The sequence below is a fragment of the Pteropus vampyrus genome, unplaced genomic scaffold (assembly GCF_000151845.1).
Source record: "Pteropus vampyrus isolate Shadow unplaced genomic scaffold, Pvam_2.0 Scaffold25, whole genome shotgun sequence".
NCBI lineage: Eukaryota > Metazoa > Chordata > Mammalia > Chiroptera > Pteropodidae > Pteropus > Pteropus vampyrus.
In genome coordinates this window covers 2963641-2985849 of record NW_011888806.1, presented here as the reverse complement: position 1 = coordinate 2985849, position 22209 = coordinate 2963641, and the positions used below count along the sequence as shown (strand labels likewise).

Genomic DNA, 22209 nt, shown 5'->3' with positions numbered 1-22209 from the left:
TTTCATGTGATTGACTTCTAAGCAGCCATTAAAAATGATGTTGAAGAAGTATATTTAATAATAGGTGAATATTCCAACATTATGTTGTAAGTAAAAAAAATGGATTTATATTCTTTATTTCAAAATCCTATCTATGCATAGAAAATAGTAGTATATATATCACTCTTTTTAAAACTATCTCTGACAAGTTGGGAAGGTTATAGGTATTTTCTTTTTTCACCATTTCTGTGCTTCTCAAATTTTCTGTATTAGATATATATTTGCATTCTAAAAACAACAATAACAAAAATAAATATATACAACTGACTCAAAAATGAAATACTGGTTAGATGTATATGTTTTTCTGTGGACTTCTGGTAAGCCCAATCTGTGAACTTTGGACAACTTATTTTATGAGGCCATGAAAAGGACAAGCAGATGGCTAGGTAGAGTCTCAGTTAGTCTTCCAAAAAGCAACTTAACCTGTTCAATTTGACAAAACTCCGAATGTTGTGAAATTGTCAATATAAATTACTTACTAGCATATCGGCAAGCAAATATTTGGAGTTACAGCATACATGTTTTGTTCTACTAGGATTTTAATGAGAAATGAATAATCATAAACTTTTAAAGAAAAAAGGTTTTTGAAGATCCTAGGCTTATTCTCCCATTTTATGAAGAAGGTGGCAAGGGCCCTGAGCATCCTGGTTAAATGACCAATTGAAGGTCAGTTACTGGTAGAACTAGTCCTGGAACACAAGACTCCAGACCCCTGGTCCGATGTTGTTTTTTGAAATTAAAATACTTGCTACTTATGTTTGATCCTTCCTGAAGACAATGTTTGGCTTGTAATTATTGATTTCTTGTGACTTTTTATTGTAATTATTGGATATGGAAAGTTTGCTATACATAAGAAAGGAGATTTGCCTGTGTATTAAACATCTACGTAACAAATCTATACAGAGTCTGCCTTCATTAGTTATTTATAATTGGTAATATGCTGTAATGTGTCTCATTTCTCTTTTGTATTTTCAATGCTGTTAAGTCATCAGTTTAGAAAAAGACAAAAAGTAGGAAACATTTCATTGTGACTCAAGAAAGGCAACATAGTCAGTATCTGTCTAGGAAATTAAACCTCAAAGTATTCAGAGGACTAAGAACATATAGCATGCATCTCTCCTGCAATGAAAATAACAGTTTTAAAGCATCACTACAGTCAGCCTTTGGAAATGCACAGTGGTTTCTGTTCTCATAACTCCTACCACATGAAGACACATCTATCCGAATAGTATTACCTGCTGCAAGTCACTACCATGAGCCAGATACTTGCTAGTGATTGTCACTCCTTCAGCCATCCAGACGCTAAGGCCTTGAAGTATATTTAACACTGAAACAACCATTAAAATTTTCTTTGCATTCTAAAAGCCATATCATTCTGTAGGTGGCATAACCTCAAAATCCTTCCCAGGGTTGCTCAGTTTCCTCTGAGATAATAACTCATCAAGGGTATGAAGACCTACTATGTGTATAAACTGTGAGAAATACATAAATGTACAGAGCTATCTCTTAATCCATAAAGGGACTTAAAAATTAAGCTGGGGACATGGAACCACTCCTGAAATGGCTAAAAATCCACTGAGTTCTAAACCATACTGGGGCATAAAACATTATATGCCAAAGCAAAATTAAGTGAGAAATTGTTTACTAGTTCTGAAGAGATATGATAGGCTTGGAGATGAGATAGATTAGAAAGGGCCAGAGAGTTGGAGGGCAGATTCCTAAAGAAGTCATTATGTTAAACCTTGCTACATGGTTAGGATTAGGGCCACTTGGGAGTGGCAGTGCTTGTCTTCACTCTGAATGCCTCTGATGGAGTGTGTAAAGAAAGGTCTAGGAAGTTGAAGTTGATCTGATGTATTTGGGGAACATGTAAGCTCCAGTTTACCTAAGGATTTGCAATCACTGGACTGAACCAAGGCCCACAGAAGTAGTAGCAGGCTGCTTTAAGCATCTTCATCTCCAAACTCCCTTTAGATCTCAGTGGTCCAGGATATGGAAAGGGGAAGACTTAGGGAAGCAGAACCATCTACTGACACTTAGGTAGATTCCTTTCACTTCCCTATGAATTGACTGACAAAGGGCTAGGAATATCCAAGTCTAGTCTTTATATGAGTAATAGGGAAGCAGTGAGAAGCTGGAAGAGAGAAGCAATGGGGATTGAAAGGGGACCTCTTGTTTGGTATTTTAAAATTAAAAAGAGAAACTGCAGTTTGACATGAACTAAACTAAGCCCCCAAATCTCACTCACCATAGACGATGACAGTTGCTGTTGTACTTTTCCTCTTGGCAACAATGTTTTTGGCAACACAAGTATAGTTTGCGGTATCTGAGAGGCGGGCCTGCTTAATGATGAGGTTGTGATCAATAGTAATATAAAAATTCCGATCTTCAACGGGATCAATTATGTCTTCATTTTTCAACCATTCCACCTAAAGATGCACAAGAGAAATAGATATTCACCAGTATGGATCCCTTAATGGCTGGTTGTCTAACTTGGGTTTTGCAATATGCATAACATTGCTCCATGCTATGAACTTCTGCAAACTGGGAGGAAGTAACTTTCTGAGGTCATATGAAGTATCACTTACCTGCCAAACATGCTGATTCTATCTGTACTATGCTATTCTCAAATGTCAATGAACCCATTGGGAAATACAGTGTTCAAATTGTTTTCACTTTGCCCTGTAGGCAGGAACAGGGAATGTGCACTGCCAAGTTCAGAACCCAACCAAGAATAATAGGCTAAACATTTCAAACGGAACTCAAACCTTTTGTTATTTGATTTGTTTACTCTTCACAATTTACCTGCTGCTTTTCAGTAAAGAGTATAAGAACTATTTAAAAAGCTCAAAAGGCATCTCACACATCATGTAGCTCTAATAAAACAACATTTAAATGATTTACATGTAGCCTTGCTGAAACATATGGATTAAATTTCCCTGAAAATGCACTTACTTTAAAATGTAGTAAACACATATTTGGAGATGCAACTAAGCTAAAATACTTGGCAGAAAAAAGGGTTTTCTACCAACTCTCAATACAACCCAAATAGTACATAAGTCATACTCAAATCTCTCCTTTTGTATATCACTAGCATTAAATCTTTAGCTAGTGGTTTTCTTCTGGGGAACCTGACCTTAAACTACTTTTTTTCTATGTAAATAATATCAACTTAGAAATAGCAATGTGATCTCTACAGAATGAAAGGAAGGAAGATATAGCTGTATAAGCTGTCTTTATGAGGAAGGATAAACTATTTCTTGTTCTGTATCTCTTCTTATTTTTATTTCTGCACAGTTTTTTGTCTTTTCCATAAAGCAAAACAACATTGATATTTACCACACTTAAACTTTTCTTTTGCATTAGTGTGGATGTGGATACAGGTAACCTTTAGTGGTAGGGAGTCAATAGTGTTGCCATTTTCAAAATCTTAAGGAGCTTCTCTGGCACCACAAGAGGTCTGGAAATTAATCTCTAAATCTGTCAGTGGGCTTGACTTTGCACAGCTCTAAATTAAATCTAATGCAAGGACTCTAAAATAATACTTCTCTAATCCATATGAGAGGCCACAATTTAAAGAGAAAAACAGAAACCAACGACAATCCTGAAATCAATGTATGAGGAAGTAGATAAGAGAAACTATTTGTAATAATGCAAATTTTGAAATAGGTAACCATTCTTGGTATTTACACTAATGGAAATAAGAAAGAGAATGGAATCCATCCAAAACAGTGGCGTTTTAAAGCAAGCATTATGTTTTTAAATACAGACAGCACATTCAATCAGAGCCATGCTCGGTATATTTCATCAGATACGCATACCCACTTGACCTTGATTTTCTCAAAACAAGGCCCTATGTGTGTGATAATATGATCCTGCTAGACGTGCACGAGGGAAGGTAGCAAAACTCAGACTGTCAGACATCTACTTGATAGTAATGGAAAGCTCATACTAATCTATATTTTTTAATCTAATCTTTACTTAGGTTACCTATACCATTCTAAAGAAAGCTTTCTCTTTAAAGAGAAAGGCACTGTCGGGTTCCTCTGAGCTGGTCTTGGTCTCTTCCAATTGTACGTGTGCGTGTGTGTGTGTGCGTGTGTTTTCTCTGTGTGCTTTTCTTTCGAGGACCCATATCTGCTACTTTTCTTTGAAAGGTGGCCCTCAAGCTCTGGACTCTTTTCCTGGAAGTGCCTAGGGGTTCACAGCCTCCCCTACAGCGTCCCCCTTTGCATTGTCTCACAGGGTGTATAAGAATCTGAACTGTTACTGTCCAGAGTCCCCTGCAAGGATTAGGCTGAAGCTGCCTCCTTGAGATTTAGCCTGAATTCACACTCTTTCCAGACTTCTATTTTTCTCTCCTGCTTGCTCCACCCACTTTTGAGTCTCTCCTGTGAACTCATTCATAAAAATCCACTTGGATTCAAACTTTGGCTTTATGATTTACCTCTGGAGAGTCTGCCCTAACTTGTGACTGTTCAAAACCAGGGTTTCTTCTATGTATGTAATATCCGTTAACAACAGTATGGTTAGCCTGATCATAAATGATATAAAGAGATCCCAAAGGATATTGCAAATGACTTGTTTATATGAAGAGTACATTACATATAAGAAAGAGAGCAATAGGAACAGTTGACAAAAGATTTAAAAAGACTTACATGATTACTGGGTATATGGTCTTCACTTTCTTATACATGACTTAGCATTTCCTTGGGTGTCCAACCTTGGAGCTTCGAGGGCCCCTGAGGAGCTCCAGTGTTGGGGAGGCCCATGGGCTCTGTGGGGTGGGGGGTGTACCAATCTCCACCCCAAACTTTAGCTTTATCCAGAGAAACTCCTATTTGGTCTGTTTTCCACACTGGGCTCACTTTTTTGCCTTTGTTTGAAGGAACCAAGGGTTCTACCAGATGTAGAAATGAAGAAGGGAGCCAAGGACTTCTCTGACTTCTAGCAAGCCTCCGCTCCCCAGTTCCCTACTCCCAGGCATGCCACAACACCCTGTTTGTATTCCATAACGCTCTGCTTCGAGACCATCATCTGCACCAGAAGCTCAGGTCCAGATGGCAGGTCATCGCTCCCTCCTGTACTAGAAAGAATTCTCATCCTGCTTTTGTATCTCCGTCACTCATCCTCCAAAAGTCTCTAAACCTTTCTACACTGCCTTGGAATACAGCAGCAAAATCTACTAAAATTTCTATGTCTTTTTAGATTGTTTTTTTTTCACTTTTCTCTCACTAAAACCTAGCTCTTTGTGATGCTCCTGTTTCTTCTGGAATCTCCTCAAATGGGAGATATTTGATTTCCAAAATCTAACCACTGGGCGTGGGGGTCTAGTAAGTGTTCTCCTTGTTTTGCATTGTCTGTTCCATTTTCTCTCTTTCATTTAAAGAAATTTGCTTTAAATCTCATGCCATCGTATTTTGTCATCCAATTCTTATATTTTTTGTAATCATCTACAGACCTCTGAGCTCACAGTCATTTTATCCACCACATAATTTTGGATGATTTTATAATCAAAAGATGACACTCAACATCTTGGCTCCTCAGTTCCATAAACTTCCTTCCTACAATGATCTTGGCCTCTAATTATGCAAAGGCCAGAAAACCTCTGGTCTCACTCACACTCATAGCTCTAGGCCAGAGACTACACTGCAAAATAACTTGGAGAACTTTTATAATATATTGATTCTAAATCCAACCCAGAGAAACTCTGATTCACTGGTCCAGACTGGTCTAGCATCAATATTTTCTACACTCCTCAAGGGGCTGTGGTTTACTGCTAGGACCGAGAAATACCACTCCAGACTACTGTCTTTTAAATGAGATCCTTGGACCAAGAACATCTATGTCACCTGGAAACACCACAGACATGCAGAATCTCAGGCTCTGCCACCTAGATTTACTGATTCAAAGTGTGCATCATAATGTGTACATTAAAGTTTTAGCAGCACTGGCCTGCTTCTTGTCTTTACCATTAATTGTATCCCCTCCATAAACTCAGTTTCAATCATCCCGTCTTTTACTATTTTCTTTCCTGCTCATTCTCTCTATTTCAACAAACGTGCAACAGGACCCATAACCTATTGAATTTACCAACTTTATCTCTCATCCCTCTCATGTTCTCTCTTCCTTTTTACCAAGTGTAAATCCCAATGTTTGACTTTATCTACAGTCCCTTGCATTGTACCCTCGACCCTCTCATCCTTCTCTCACTTCAGGGTGATCTTCCCCTATACCACCTTTGAATCCTTGCACTGGAACAGCCATATTTAGTGGGGTCATCTTAAATTCATGACAGAACTCAACTTGGCCATTAATTATGCTCAAAAATCACACCATATTTTTATTGTTTGTTCATTGCCCCACACTCCTAGACAGCTATTCCATACTTTCTCCTCTCTCCTTAGGTACTACCTCACTCCCTAGCTTCACTTTCAGCTGATGATCAAGATTTCTACATTTCTGAGAGAACTGACAATTATGAGACAACTTCCCAAGCTCTTGCGATGTGCCTACCCATGCCTGTTCTGTACCCTCTGTCTTGTTACTGGGTCAGCTCTCTGTGCTCCTCTCTGTCACCTTGCATTTGTGCTCTACATCCTATTTCTTTTCTCTTATTCAAGGGTGAGTCCCAGCAATTCGCTCTCTCTTAAATCATTCATTTTCTCTCTCCACTGAATCATTTCCATCAGACATGCAGTTATTTTTTACAACTTAAAACAGAATCCCATCCCACTCATTTCTGCCTCTAGTCACCCTCAGATTTCTCTGCTCACCTCACAAAACATCTTGGAATTGTTGTTTATATTCTCTTTACAATTCCTCTCCTCGTCATCTTTACTGAACTTATACTAATCTGCCTCCACCTGCACCATTTCCCCAGAACGGCTCTTTTCAAAGTCACCAATTACTTTCACTCTGTTAGATGTGCTGGTGAGGTTTCAATGCTCTCCTGACTTGACCCAGCAGCACTGTTTGACCCAGTTGGTCTCTCCTGCTTCCTCACTTGCTTTATTTGGAGACAGCACTTTCCTGGTTTTTTGTCCTCTCTTACCCAATCCCCCATGACTTCCTTGGGCTGAGGTCTGTAACCCTCAAACTGGTAGCTCAAACTTTGGAACTCTTCTTTTTTCTATTTTCTATCCACATTCACGTTCTTGATTAGCTCATCCAGTCTCATGCAGATGACTCCTTAATTTATCTCCAGTCCAGACATTGCCCCTGAACTCCAGACTCATATATTCAATTGCCTTCTTGTAACTCTACTCAGTTGTCTAATAACAACCTCCTGAACTGCCCTTCCAAACTTGCTCCTCCCACAGCCTTACCCATCTCAGTTAATGCCCTTCATCCTTCTACTTAGACAAAAACCTCTATTTTGGCCTGAACTCTTCTCTTCCTCTTCCCTTGTCCATTTAACGTCAGAGCAGCACATTGAAATTTCATCCTCTCACTACCACCCGCTTCTTGGTTCAAGTCCCCATCATTTCTTTCCTGGATTATTGCAATCTCGTGGATTGTTCATGTCCTGATAAATCTTCTGGATTATTCATCTCCTTCATCATTTACCTTCTGCTTTCCCCCTTGGCCCTCAACAGGCTACTCTCAACACAGCAGTTAGGGTGATCTTTATCTCTAAATCAGATCACGCTACACCACATCTCCAATCCTCCAATGGCTCCCTATTTCACTAAATGTAAAGCTAAAGTCCTTACAAGGACCCACATCGCCGTGACCCTTGCCTTCTCTGAGATCACTTCTTTTACATTTATGTGCTGCTTAATGACCAGGATACAGTCTGATAAATGTTTTGCATACATCATAGAGTGCACTTACACAAACCTAGATGGTCTAGCCTACTACACACCTAGGCTGTATGGTATAACCTATTGCTCCTGGGCCACAAATTTGTATAGCATATACAAAATGCTTTGTATAGTTACTGCATAAAACAATAAGATTAAATGAAGCATAAGAGAAAATGATGTAAGCAAGAGACTTGATAAATAGGAGATGTATGAAGCTGTTGCTGGTACAACATGGCATATTGTTTTACAGCAAACTTTTTTTTTTAATAAGTAGGAAGAGGACACTAAAATAATGTTAAAAGTATAGTATAGTAAATACATAAACCAGTAACATAATTTTCTATTATCATTATCAAGTATCACATACTGCACATAATTGTATGTGCTCTACTTTTATATGACTGACAGCTCAGTAGGTTTGTTTATACCAGGATCACCACAAACATGTGACTAATGCATTGGGCTACAATGTTATGATGGCTATGATGTCACTAAGTGATAAGAATTTTTTAGCTCCATTATAATCTTATGGGACCACTGTTGTATATGTGGTCTGTGGGTGACCTAAATGCTGTTATGTGGCATATGACTACACTCTCTCCCTGTCTCTCCTCACTTTAGCATGCCGGCTCTTTTGCTGGTCCTTATGCACATCAGGGGTGCTCCTGTCTTGGGAGTTTTGAGTCTGCTGGTGCACCCTCCTGGAGTGATCTTTTCCCAGATATCTGCATAGTTTGTTCCATTCCCTCCTTTAGGTCTTTTTTAAGATATCACCTCAGTGAGTCACTTCCTGATCAGCCTTTAAAACTGCAACATCTCCCTCTGCCTATGTGCCCAATTTCTCACCTTCTTTTTCTTTATTTTCTCCACAGCCATTTTCACCATTGCATACGGTCTATAGTTTACTTATTATGTTTTTAGTTATTAATTGTCTCCTCCACCAGAATGTAAGCTCCACAGCTTTTTTTTTTTTTCTTTTTGATCATTGTTACATTTGTGTGGCCTGGAATTGGCAAATAGCAGCTGTTTAATTAGAATTCACTGAATGTGTAAACAATATCATGATGTGGTGGAATCAAGTTTATTGTACACATACATTTTTAGGTTTCTATAAAGTTGGTGCTTTCACTGTCAAAATTAATATTAAATACATTTAGTAAGACTATTTTAAATAGCCCTTCTCATTAAGTTCTGTTGGAGATTAAGAACACAAATCCCCACTGCCTAAGGAAAAATCCTACAGAGTTGGCCTGGATTCTGAATGGACTAATTAGAGAAATCATGAGATACATGAGGGCCTCTAGAATTATGCTGGGGATCCCCAATGTTTAACTGCCACTTATGAGTCTAAAGTGTCCTGTGTCCAGTATGTTTTTAGCTCAGGCATCTTTGAAAGTGGCACACCCCTCTAGCTCACAATATACCTATATATTTGCTAGGAAATTTTTAAAAAGGTGTTTGAGTAATTATTACAGGCTTTCATCTAGTAAACACAGAATCTAGATGATCATAGTAACCTGAGCCTAAGACACAGCTTCCCAAGAATTTTAATTTTTAACAAAGAGTTAGATATCTTGTGATTGAAATTATATTCCACAAACACTGAATATCTATTATGTGCAGGCACTGTGTTAAGTGCTGAAGGATAGAGACAAATCAGATAAGTGTTTGCTTGTGGAGCTCTCTGGAAAAGAAGACAAACCTATAGACAAGTAAATGCAGTGTGACAGAGAAACCATAAACATACATGCGGGATGAAGGTAAACTGAGGTTCAAACAGTGTGAAGAGAGGACATTTGAGGAGGAAATGTCTGAAGTAGTTTCTGAAGAGTAGAATTAAGTTTATTGGGAAGGCAAAGAAGGAAAGTGGAGGATGAAGAGGACATTCGAGGAAGAGTAGGTAGATTCTCCTACACGGACTTGGGGCCCCTCTTGGGGAGTCTGAGTCTAACTGGATAGTTAAGTATAAACTATTGTCCAGTTATACCTAACTGTCCAGTTAGGTATAAACTATTGTCCAAGGAAAGAGAGTGGAGTAAGGATGGAGAAACTGCTTTCGGGAGATCATCCGGGGACTCCAGTGCTATTCTCTGGCCTTTACCTGTAGTCGCTGCAATCCAGTGAAGGATTTAAAATGAAGAAGCATAATGATACTTTGCTTTAAGAAAGGTTTTTATAGGGGACAGTGTGGATTAGAAAGGAAGCACAGGGGAAGCTAGAGACCAGTTAGAGGCTCTTGCCACAATCCTGGTGAAACCACAAAGAGAGAATTAAGGAAGTAGCAATGGGATTGGGGAGAAAATAATGGATCCAGAAAATAATTGGAAAGGACCAAGGATAGGGAGGAAGAGTCGACTGTATGTGGAAAGGAGGATGCAAGAAGAACCAGTCTCCAGTTTCTGGCTTGGATACCTAAATGTGGATCAAAGATAAAGGAAGAAGAAAAGATTTGAGGGCAGAAAAGATAATAATGAGTCCAGATTTGGTTGATCTCACAAGGAATGCAGCTAGCACAACATGATTTTGAGGACTCAATTTCTCAAAATTCCCATTATTTCTATAAATGAAGTGATTTTTCTCTCTGAAAGTTTTGAAATACCAAAACAACAGCAAAAACAAACAAACAAACAAACAAACAAAAAAACCCATGATGAATTCTGCTTCTCTTAGATCGGGTCTATCTAGCACTATGAACTGAACATGGAGATTGATAGGAAAAAAAAACCCACACATTTTTCCTTTTATTTTAGACAAAAATGATAAAGTGTCAACTGAAAATTTAGGAGAGGATATATGGAAGGGACAACAATGTGTGAGAATAATTCTGTTTATCATGTAAGGGATTGTCGAAACCAGCAAAAGTAATCTATATAAGAGCTTTGAAAATATGTCCTTTTATTGAAAAACATATCACTTTCATGCGGTGACTCCAGAACCCAACACCACTAGATAAAGTGACACTCTTCCATTTGAAGGAATTAAACAGTAAGTCTCCTTACTTAAACTCTATGTAAAATCCCAAGAAATAATATATCATTAGTTGTGCTAGATTTTTATTGTAATGAATAGTAAGTAATTAATTATTCTTTCAATGCTATTTATTTGTAAGGTAATCTTGGTTAATCAGGGGTCAGGGACTCAGTCTGGCCTCTGGATCCTGTTCATATTTTGGTCACTTCAATGCTTCTTGTTGAGTTCATCCTGAGACTTTGCTTCCTCTCATCCCTCACATTTAGCAAACCATCTGATTTATATATGGGAGAAGTCTTTCTGAGTTAGATGTTATTTTTAGCTATGTATAAAACATTCAAGAAGAGAGAAAAATAGGTTGAAGTTCAGAAAACAATAAAAGGCTTCGCACATAAACCATAATTCGTTGTCAGGGTTGCAATGAAGCAAAGTACCATTTCTGTCCTTGTGTCTCAGTAACTGCAGTCTTTTCAATAAGTTGTGGGGCATATTTGAAGTAATTGACTCAAGTTACATGGAATTTTATTAAGAGGTAATAAAAATAGTTACAAGGCGATTTCAGGATGTCCTACTTGCATATTCTGTTGTTATGTTTGGTGTTGATGAATACCATTGTGTGCAACTGAGAATCTTACTTTAAGAAGCAGTCCCTACCATACCAGCTAAGAGGGCTGCTCTAGAGCCCAACTGCCTAGGTTGAAAATTGATCTCTGCCATTTCTGTGCCTCTCCTAGCTAAGCTTCTTATCTTCCATGTGCCTCAGTGTCCTTATTTATAAAATAAGGATAATTATCGAAACCATTCCACAAGATTTTTAAGGATAAAATGAATTAATATACAAATTACTTAGTATCTGGCATACAGTAAATATTCTTCAATTATTATCAATATTAGATGAGTAAGGATATACTAAAAAAGATAGGATAAAACCCAAATCACTCTAAAAAAACAAACAAACAGAGAAATGTTGTTAATCTAAAAACAAAAAGTAAAATATCTTAATGTCTGAATTTCTTCAGCCTTCACTGATGTTTCTATTAAGACAAAGTCAACTCAACATTAGATTATAAGTCTTTAAGATTGTACTAGGAATATATAAGTGATTAAGTATTAAATTGGCCAATCTAGTTCATATATTAGACTTAAATACATATTTCCAATTACGTTCTGTGAGTCCATTCTAGAGATATAATTAGGATGTATGTATTTTAGAACATGACCTTTTAATCAGTCTATATAAATATTATTTTCTAATTCTTTTAGGTTATAAGCAAATCATCACACTACACTAATATTTAAAGGTATAAGTAGAAAAGATTTTTTACAAAAGAAATTTTATAACGTTAATTTGATATTCATTATTGTACTTAGTAATAAGGTACAAATAATGGGAATTTATATATTACTATTATTTTACCTAGACCTAGACCACCTACATTTTTATAGTTCTCATTTTACCTCTCTGAATTCTCCAGTTCTTTTCTCTTGCAACTTCAAGTTAGTCCTCATCACTTGCTCTTTTAATGACATCAGTCTCTACTCCACCCTATCCCCAAACAATGGCACACGCATCATTAGTTTTAAAACCTTTATCCAAGTCTTAAAGAGATGAAATTTCCTCTTAGCACATCTGCTCTCCCCATCTTCCCCCAGTTCAGGAGTGAGCATCCTGAGCTCTTTTTTCTGCTTCTCTTTCTCCCTACACAAAAAGGATTCTGGGGCAGAAGGACTGGCCTAATGAAAAAGAAAAGGGAGAAATTATGAAATAGTCCCTATGGTTATGGAATAATTACTATCCTTTAAGGTGGGAAAAGTAGGAGATGCAACATGGAAGGGAAGAAGGCACCCTATGGTCCCTAATGTGAATCCTGACCTGGTTTAAGAGATTCAAAAGCAGAACATTTTCCCTGAGCTGAAATTGGGAGGACAGAGAAGGGGATGAGAAAGATGAAGCATGTTGGTGAAGAGTGAAAAAGGAGGAAAACAGCGAGCTTGTGTTGATCATTCCAGGTACCTAGCTAGGCACTTTATCTACCTCACAATAGCACTGTGAGGGAGGTATTTATATTCCCTTTTTTCAAATGAGAAGACTGACTCTCATAGAGAAGAACTAGCATCGGCTCACACAGCTCATGAGGGAGCATGAATCTGAAGCCAGGACTTCCTGAGCTCTGGGCTCTTCTTTGCCTACTAAGCAAAGAACTGAGAGGAGACACCCGTAGTGCTGCAGAAGTGAGCAATGACCAGGTGGGCTCAGGATCATGTGGTGGTGGCTGGAAGAGGCTGGGACACCAATATACACCCTAGCCATTCCAGATAGGGGCTTGGGCTAGCTTCTAGCTGGTGCTCCCCAGGAAAGCAGTGCCATCCATAGGAAAGAGACATAAGACTCATCTTATGTTATCACCATTACCTTGCTCACTGATGAAACCAACAAAGGTCTACTTTTAGAGCTGACAGGACCGAGTGAACTTTTATTTCAGTGGCATCAGGAAAGCCTCCTTGCTCCCCAAAATTACTCCCCCAATTTTTGGCAGTGACTTGAAATGTCTTTAAGAGAGACCAGTTTTTAATTCTACCATTAGAAGTTTTTCTTCATATGCAAATTACGTGGAGAAATGACATCTTAAACTGAAGTATTATAAAACATGACATATAAATGACAAAGGGAAAATGCTTTTCAGTTTAGATAAAGAGGAATTAAAAGGCACTAGGATTTCAAACTCGGATTCAAGTACCCAGCATGTGCAAAATTTTCTAAGAGGTACAGAAGTAAAAATATTTTTAGGGGAATCAGTATTTACATCTTTAACTTCCACATGCATTTCATCCTAAAACTAATTGCCTTGAGATCTTGCCTTCTGCTTTCCAAAATAAAGGCATCCTTTGCCTCCCAATCTGACCATGGTATATTGCATAAGGGTGTAAAAACCTCCAAGCTGCCACAAGTAAATAATTGGGAATATTAGTGTGGTAGTTAAGAGAGTTAGGGGCTGTAATGACAGGGTAACAAATACTTTTGCAAATTAGGTAGTTCAAAATTCTCTGCTTTCATCAAAATTGAAAGAGGACCTTATATGCCAGCTAATGGGTCCCTGAACATAAATTTTGATGATAAAAACACTATGTGGTTTTTGGCATACTATCTGTAAGATGTGCAATTAGTTGAGCGAAAATGTTACACTATAACTCCATGTATTCCTATTTACTTATTTATGGATGAGAAGAATCTCAATTCATGTTTGAATCTATTATTAGTGACAGATAGAAATAAAATTTATTTTATCCTGTCATATCAGCAGAAAGTAACACTCAAACATGCTAAATGAGCTGAGTGGGAAGATAGCTCCATTACACCTATTAAAAGATGTATGTCCAATAAAAATTTAGTCTTTAAACTAAATAATTATTTATTAAAATTTGCAATATATTTGGGTTCTTTAGACAAATCATGTACTAATCATAGTGAATATACTGAACTTAATTCAAAAGAAATTTAACATTTAAATATGGTCATAAAAATAAAATTTATATGTGTATTTTTATTACAGAGAAGTATGAAATAATCAATAAAAACCTTTATGCACATAATGTATTATATTTGGGGAAAAATCTATGAAGGAAATGGTGTAGAAATACAAACTAAAATAGGAAAAGGAACACTGTAAAATTCCTTACTATGAAGGAAGAATTTGTTGTCGTATTTTGTCAATGGATGATTTGGGGTAAGAAATCATTGGAATGTTTGCATTCTATTAGGTTATTGTTTTATTTAAAGATTGTTTATAATATACCCAGACATAATGTCTTTTCCCACTATTTAATTTCAAGATAAAAATTTTAGATGCCAACTTAAAATATATACTTTACATATTATGTATATTATACTTATGTATAATAAAAATATGTAAGTATATATAAGCTCTTTTAGGAATGCTAACAAAAATTGGAAGATCACTGCATTGAGACCTGAGAAGATGGTGATTCTGTCATCAAGAAGGGAACTCTATCAGGGGAGAATGAGAGAGGCTGAGAATTAGGAAGACCGAACAACAGGATAATAAGAGCGGGAGTTGGAGACCAGTGAACAGAATTGTCCACGTATTTCTCCTGGGTGCTTATGCAGTTGTGTATATCACTTCACTTTTACATAAGGCCAATGAGATCTTGCCAAAAGACACTTGCATCTCAGATGAAGGCCCAGAGTTATGGCACAGCTATCCCACTCATTGATTCTATGTTTTTAGGTAAGTCACATAACATCATTAAACCTATTTTTTCTATCTTTAGAATAAGAATATTAATATATTTTCTACCTTCCTCATAAGGTTCCTATGAGATATTAAGAACATAATATGTATGAAAGAATTTTTGATGATTGCTATGTGACTTTATGCTGCTGTTATGTTATGATTATTTTTCCACATACTAAACCATTTATTCCAGGACTTCAAGTTAGTGTCTTTATTAGTTAAATGACTTTTAGAAATTAAGATTTAACTTTAATAAACAGAAAAAAAATTATTTCTAGTACAAAATGAAAGATATTTTAAAATATTTTTAATGGGCACATTTTTTACCTAACGGCATTCCATCTAATTCATTCCTAAAGACACCTTTAATTTGCACATATCCAGATGCCATGATTCACCCATATTAAATCTAAACACTTTGTAGCTCTTTATTTTTTTAGGCAATATTCTCCATAGCAAAGATAGCTGAGCAATGTGATATAGTTCTGTAAGAGCAATTGTGAGAACTTGTTCAACATTCAATCAAGGAAAGACAGACAAAAGTAAGGTCCTCTTACTCTAGCTGAAAAGTTAGCAAACAGGAAAAAGAGAAAGTTTATCCAAAAGACACAAACTTGAGGGTGTATGCACCATACCCAATGCCATTCCCAATAGCCTTGCTGAATCTTGCACTCAGAAATTGCACGCACTGGCCGCTTCTTCCACCTCTTAGAATCTTCTGGGTTCTAGATCAACAAATTACTCAATATTTTTTGTAATCTTCCTTAATATCACTAGATAACATAAGTCTTTTATTTTTCTAACAGAACAAACAGAAGATATATAAACTCCTCTCAAAGCTCTTCTCTTTCTTTTGAGTGTCAAGTCACTCACAAACATGCACATGTCTCCTCCATTCTAAAAACAAATCAACAACAAAATTACCCCTTGACATAACTACCCTTCTTATCTATGCTTCCACTTGCTCTTTCCCTTGGTAGTTAAACTGCTTGAAAGAGAGAATATTCACAGTCTCTGTCTATTCACCTGCCCATTCTCTCTTCAATTTACTGCTGTCTAGATTCACACTGACCACTCTACTCAAAATTCACTTTCAGAGATGACCAGCGGCCTCCCTAATTACCCAACCAAAGGCATTTTCTCTCCCTCTGCTGTTTTATTGCCACCTGGTTATCTGTTCTTTCCCATATCCTTTTCACTTATTTCATCCGTCATTTTCACATAGTCCTTTTCATTTTTTCCCCTTTTAATTTTACAGCAGTTTCTCAACTTGGTGCATCAGAATTAGCTGGGTAACTTCTCATGTTTTGGGTCCCACCTGCAGAGGATCTGACAAAGGGCCTGGGCATCTGTGTTTTTGAAGCTCTCCAGGTGATGCTACTGTGCTGCTAGTTTTCAAACAACTGGCATACACTCTTACGGCTGTTAAAAATCATTAACTTCAGTCCCACTTTTTGTTAAGCTCCATTCATATTTCAATTACTTTCTGGATAATTCCATCTGAATGCTCAACAAATATAAAAAGCATAGGAGTTGCTGAATTGGTCTCAATATCTCCTCACATCAGTCCTCTCTATAAATTTGTTCTTCCTGGTCTTCTTGATTAATAGAGTCATTATTCTCTTATTCCTAAACTCAAAGCATACAGCAATCCTCACATCTCTCTTCAAAACCACTCCATTAAGTATTAAATGGTCCCTAAAATCTTTTTTCAAATCTGGCCCCTTTTCTCAAGTCATTCTCTTAAGTATTGTGATACTATTTTAATTCCAACCATTCTCACTAAAAAAATATAATAATAAATCTTAACAGTAACTCCAATAATAAAGTTCTCCATTGTGTCATTGTTTCTAGGTTAAAATCCAAACTTCATAATATGCATATAAAACCTTTTATAAGCTATCTCAATTATTGCTCTAGATTCACTTGAAAACTTAATCCTACTCTCTAAACATAATGAACTTCCTAAAGTTTCATCAACATGTGACCATTATTTACATGGCCACTCACACCTTTGTATTTTCTTTGCAGTCTACCCAGAATGCTTTTCTCTTCCTTTTCTGCTGAGAGAATTCAACATTTTCTTCAATATTTACCTAAGGAGACACTTCCTTTCCAAAACCTTTTTTGTCTCTGCTAAGCAGAGTCAGTATTTTCTTTTTTTTTTATGTGCAACTCCAGTACTCTTTTCAAACCATTTATCATATTGTACTGTAATTTGTGTTAAGTTTCCAGATTCACACTCTGGGAGCTTTTGAGAGCATGATTGCACATATGTCTGTATGATATATTCAATATGATACATTTTGTACATCTCTGAATATATATACATTTTTGTGTTCACAGTCTCCAGCACAGAGCCCTAGCAGAGATGTTCAGTATGTACTGGTTGTTCAAAGACTATTTGTTGAGCATATGCTATGTGGCCTCACTGTTCCTGGTACCTGGAATGCATTAATAAACTATAAAGATGAAGTCTGTTCTCCAAGTAACTCTCAAGAAAGAAGAAAGACAATGTACAAACAAATAGACATATTGTATAATTTCAGGTCCTAAGGGATAGAAAAAATATCAGTCAGCATTATACAATGCTTTAGACCAAGAGTCAGAAAACATTTTTCTGTAAAGGGTCATTTAGTAAATATTTTAGGCTTTGTGGGCATGTGTTCTCTAAACAGCAGCTGTTTACAATATGTAAACAAATGAGCATAGTTGTGTTTCGATAAAATTTTATTTACAAAAACAGGTGGTGGGCTGTATTTGGCTTACAAGCTATAGCTTGCTGACTTGTTTTAGATGAAAAAGAAGGCCTCTCTGAAGAGGCCACTCTAGGACATGAATACCCAGAAAGAGTCAATCATACTGAGCCAGAGTGTTGCAGGTACAGGAAAGAAAATTGCAAACATTGCTGTTTGAGAAGCAGAAATAAAGAAAGCCTTCATGGCTGGAGTGTGGGAAAAGAATGAATAACTGAATGAATGTATGAACAGAGGCATGAATGAATGAAGTTTACTCATATATAAAATAAATACTACCATAAGCAACAAGGTTTAATAAAGAAGCATGCTCTTTGAATGTAGCCACATTCAAAGAGAGGAAAGGAAGACATGACTGCATAGGAAAATAAAAGTCAATAGTATCTACTAAAAATTAGTTCACTCACTGAACATCCACTGAACACCAACTATGTAACGAGGCCTATCTGCTGGTGCTGGAAATTAGACAAAATTTTTAATAATTATGACTTTTAAAGTTTCAGACAATCACAATGTTGGATTCTGTCAATTCTTAGCAACATATATATTTTGATTTCTAGAAGCTAAAATATGACCTCTAAGTACAAAGAAGTGCTATTTATCACAAAACTAAGAGTAGTACTGTGGTAACCAAAAATATGTAAATAGAACTACCAAATAATTTTATTTTAGAAAAATTTTGGAAAAGAATTTGGGATATCACCAGATAAAATACACTTAAAGATCATTGAGATATTCTTTAAAATGTATAATTGAGTTTAATTTCTTTTTTAAATCATAAAATTCTAAAATTTTCATATTTCATGCAGTGTAGATAATAACATGCAACACAAATAAACATGCTTACTTTTAGAAAATTGATGAGCTGATGTAACATCTTTTAAATAAATGACTTTTCCCAAAATGTATCTTTGTCTGGATATTATCTGATTAGTTCATGAAAATTGATCAACTAAGGCTATATACAATTTGCATCATTTTAATGAACTAAATTTCAAAAACATACAGTCAAAAAAACTTTTTTTTGGTTATAGGAAAAAACAGAGGCTTCAGAGTTAGTTGCAGTTGGCTAACTGTGTGTCCCAGCCTTCCCACATACAGAGTTTGCAGCATTGTGTGAATAAATGTAATTGCCTCTTCTCTAAGGTGACCCAAACAAAGCTATATCTACATCAACGTGTTTCAAATGTTGAGGATTCATTGTTCCTTCATGTCTCTATTAAGAAGTACATATCTTCAAATTCATAATACCAATCTAGAAAGCAAAATCTGGGAGAAATCTGACTTTCACTTTACCATTGTATGGGACTATTGGTTTTGGTTTATGAGTCTTCCTTCATAAAACTCTCCCAATGAGGGAAGTTTCCCTTATATACAGTCTCAATTGCTGCTAGTGTTTGTACCAGAAGAGCTGTCATATTTCTAGCTTTCCTATATGAGGAGTGGTTCTCAGCTCTTATAGTAGGAAGGTAAAATGTTTAGAAATCTCTCTAACAGTTGTCTTATAGTTCTATTGGCACCTTCAGTTCAGCACAGAGTTCTCAAAACACTAACATGATTTTATTAATGAAGATGAGTGTCTCTCAATTTGATTATGTTTTAGGACTGGAATATACTGGCCCTATATTGTGTGTTCCCGGAAAAGTTGTATAAAACTGCCATTCTTTCCTGTGTGTGGTATGATTTAAGGATCAACTTTTTTATTTTATGTCTCCTAGATGCATGGTTTTATAGTTTTATTGTTACGTGTATTTTATAAAATTCAGAACTATTGGCTGTATAAATGCTGTCAGGGAGAGGGAAGTTTTGCAGCAAAACATGGAGATCATTTTTCAAAGTCTCAGCCTTTCATAACCTCCTCTGAGCAGATTTCTAGCACTCAACAATCCTCATGTTTCAAAAATTCTCTATTATCTCTTCCTTAAAAACCTTATTTTTCAGTTTAAATTTAATTTTTGATTTATATCAGCAAAGAGAGGAAAGTGGATTAACAGTCTCAATAGAGTATCCGCTTATAGCTCATAATTAAATATGGGATAAATTATAATCTTCAATTTAATCTTGACTTCCCAAACTCGTTTCCTCACCTTTATTCTCTCCCCTCTCCTCTTTCTAATTAAACATCGTAAAAGATAGACTACTTAAGACAGATTCCCCAAACCTCCACTGTTAGTTAAGAGTCTATAAAGTAGGAGACCTATTTATACAAGATCGTTATTTTCCAAACATTTTTTATCTCCAGTAATTTTTTTTTTCATAGTTTACTACTAAAATTATTTAAAATACAACTGTTCATGTTTTACTATTAAAAATAAAATACAAGTATTTTGGGCAGAATGTAATAATAATAAATAACAACACTTTCTTCCTTCTGGTTGCCTCATCCTTCCCAACCCCTGGGGAAAAGGAACATATCTCAGGATGATTCATATATTAGGGCTTTCTAGGAATGCCTGGCACTAGTATTAGCAATCATAACTATTTCCAAATATGTTACATCTGCTCTAAGTTGTTTCTTTGTTTTGTTTAAGCAAATCAGTGTCACAGTAAGAAAATGAATTTATAATATGAAATTCCAGTTTTATTTTCCGACCAAGTGTTTCTAAAAGAAATGACTATATATTTGAAGCCACAGTAATAAAGACATTGTAACAAAAAAGATGATGTTTTATCTTTAGATAAGAAAAGCACATAGTTGAATATCATTAAATATCAGGAGTGTAGCCATATTTGCTACAGTGCATGTACTTCAAATTCTAAAGTAAACAAAAAGCTTTATCTAAAAAGTGCTTAGGAAATACTTTGACTACCTTCAAGAAGACTAATGTGTTGTTTTCATAACTCTCTTCTCCATACTGCCAAAATCAACACAAGGGTAGAGGCATTACTGTATTATGACATAATTTGGCTACATCTTCACTTCTCTAAAACCCTGCCAAGTGTGGACCACAAGTGCCAATAAAACAACAATAGAAGCAATATCAATTTTTCCATTAATCAGAAAGCTCCAAAGTTAAGACACAAGGAAAGATAAAAGCAGAAATTGTAACCAATTATAAATCCGATGGTGATTTACATGTTTACAACACTTACAATGTAATTCTAAAGGCTGAAGTTTGTGATTTATTTCAGTATGATCTTTTATATCAGTAAAAATTGATTCTTTTTGAGAGTTTTAAATATTTCTACTTCAGAACTTGTTTCTATAGTTCATGGTAAATAACATTACCTGCATTTCGCTGATAGAGCAGTGTAATTTATTTTCTTTAATGGAAGGAAAGACCACTTAAATTCTTTGCAGAAGTCCTTTAGAGATAGTTGGACATTGTTAGGAAATTACTAGCAACGAGAGGTGTCCAGCCTCCCAACCTTTGCCCTTATGATACATGAACTTGTTAACCATGTGATTGGTTAAGGAATCGTCTAATCATATATGTCAATAATAAAGAGAAAAACACCTTGCAGTTTTCTTTCCTATTCTACTCCCCTGTGAAAGACAGATGTGTTGTGTCTAATTATTCTCTGATTGGTATCGGGAGAAACATTAACATAATTGGCACATTTGTTCTAATTAGCAAAGGGAAACTGCCACATGCCACCCAACATGAAAAGTGAGTCCAGCAACCATTAGCTAGAAAAATCCACATCTATCCAAAATGTTACCGTTAAACTCAAACCGGGGCCCCTCAAGTCAGAACACTGAGGCTGAAAATGAGACAGTAGGTTTGAGAAGAGTGTTTACATCTAAAAGAATGGAGATTCAGCTTAAAATCGTTGTATGCAGGTACATTAATCAAACAAATGGGAAAAGCAATTATGGAGCAATTATCAAAATGCACACTCAGCCAAGCCAAACTTCTAGAAGGAGAATTTAGCTAGAAATTGGGAGTCTGCCAAGTTTTACTGACTGGTTTAGAAGTGACAAGTTTGAAGGTTTTTCTGCATGTGTTTTGTTTTGTTTTGTTTTTAACTTTGCCCTTTAGACCAATGATTCTCAAACTTTGTGGCATTTTAGAATCACTGGGAAGCTATTAAAAATCTTGACAGCCAGGCTGCTCATCATACCTATCAAACCAATATTTTTAGGGTGGAGAAAAAAGCATTAGTATTTTCTAATGATTTCCAAGTGATCCCAATGTGTATCCCAGTATAAGAACTAGTACTACAGATTGGTTCTGATGATCTTGCTAAAATGCAGATTTTGATCAACTGGTCTGGGGTGGGACCTGAGATTCTGCCTTTTTAAGAAGCTCCCAGTTTATGTCAATATAGATAATTTATGCAACACACTTAGAATAGAAAGTCCCGGACAATTCTGAAAGATATCTATAGCTACTAAGACTTCTGTAGACTTTCATCAGATAGGGTTTAGCTCTAATTGCT

General features: G+C 36.1%; 1 protein-coding gene across 2 annotated transcripts in view; it reads right to left on the bottom strand.

The window, feature by feature from the left end:
* Positions 1-22209, bottom strand: part of UNC5C (unc-5 netrin receptor C) — a 334483-nt gene that overhangs the window by 67042 nt on the left and 245232 nt on the right. For both annotated transcript variants that reach the window (XM_011356261.1, XM_011356260.1), the window contains exon 5: positions 2288-2468. In XM_011356261.1, the coding sequence (XP_011354563.1) occupies positions 2288-2468 (181 nt within the window). The remainder of the gene's footprint in view (positions 1-2287; positions 2469-22209) is intronic.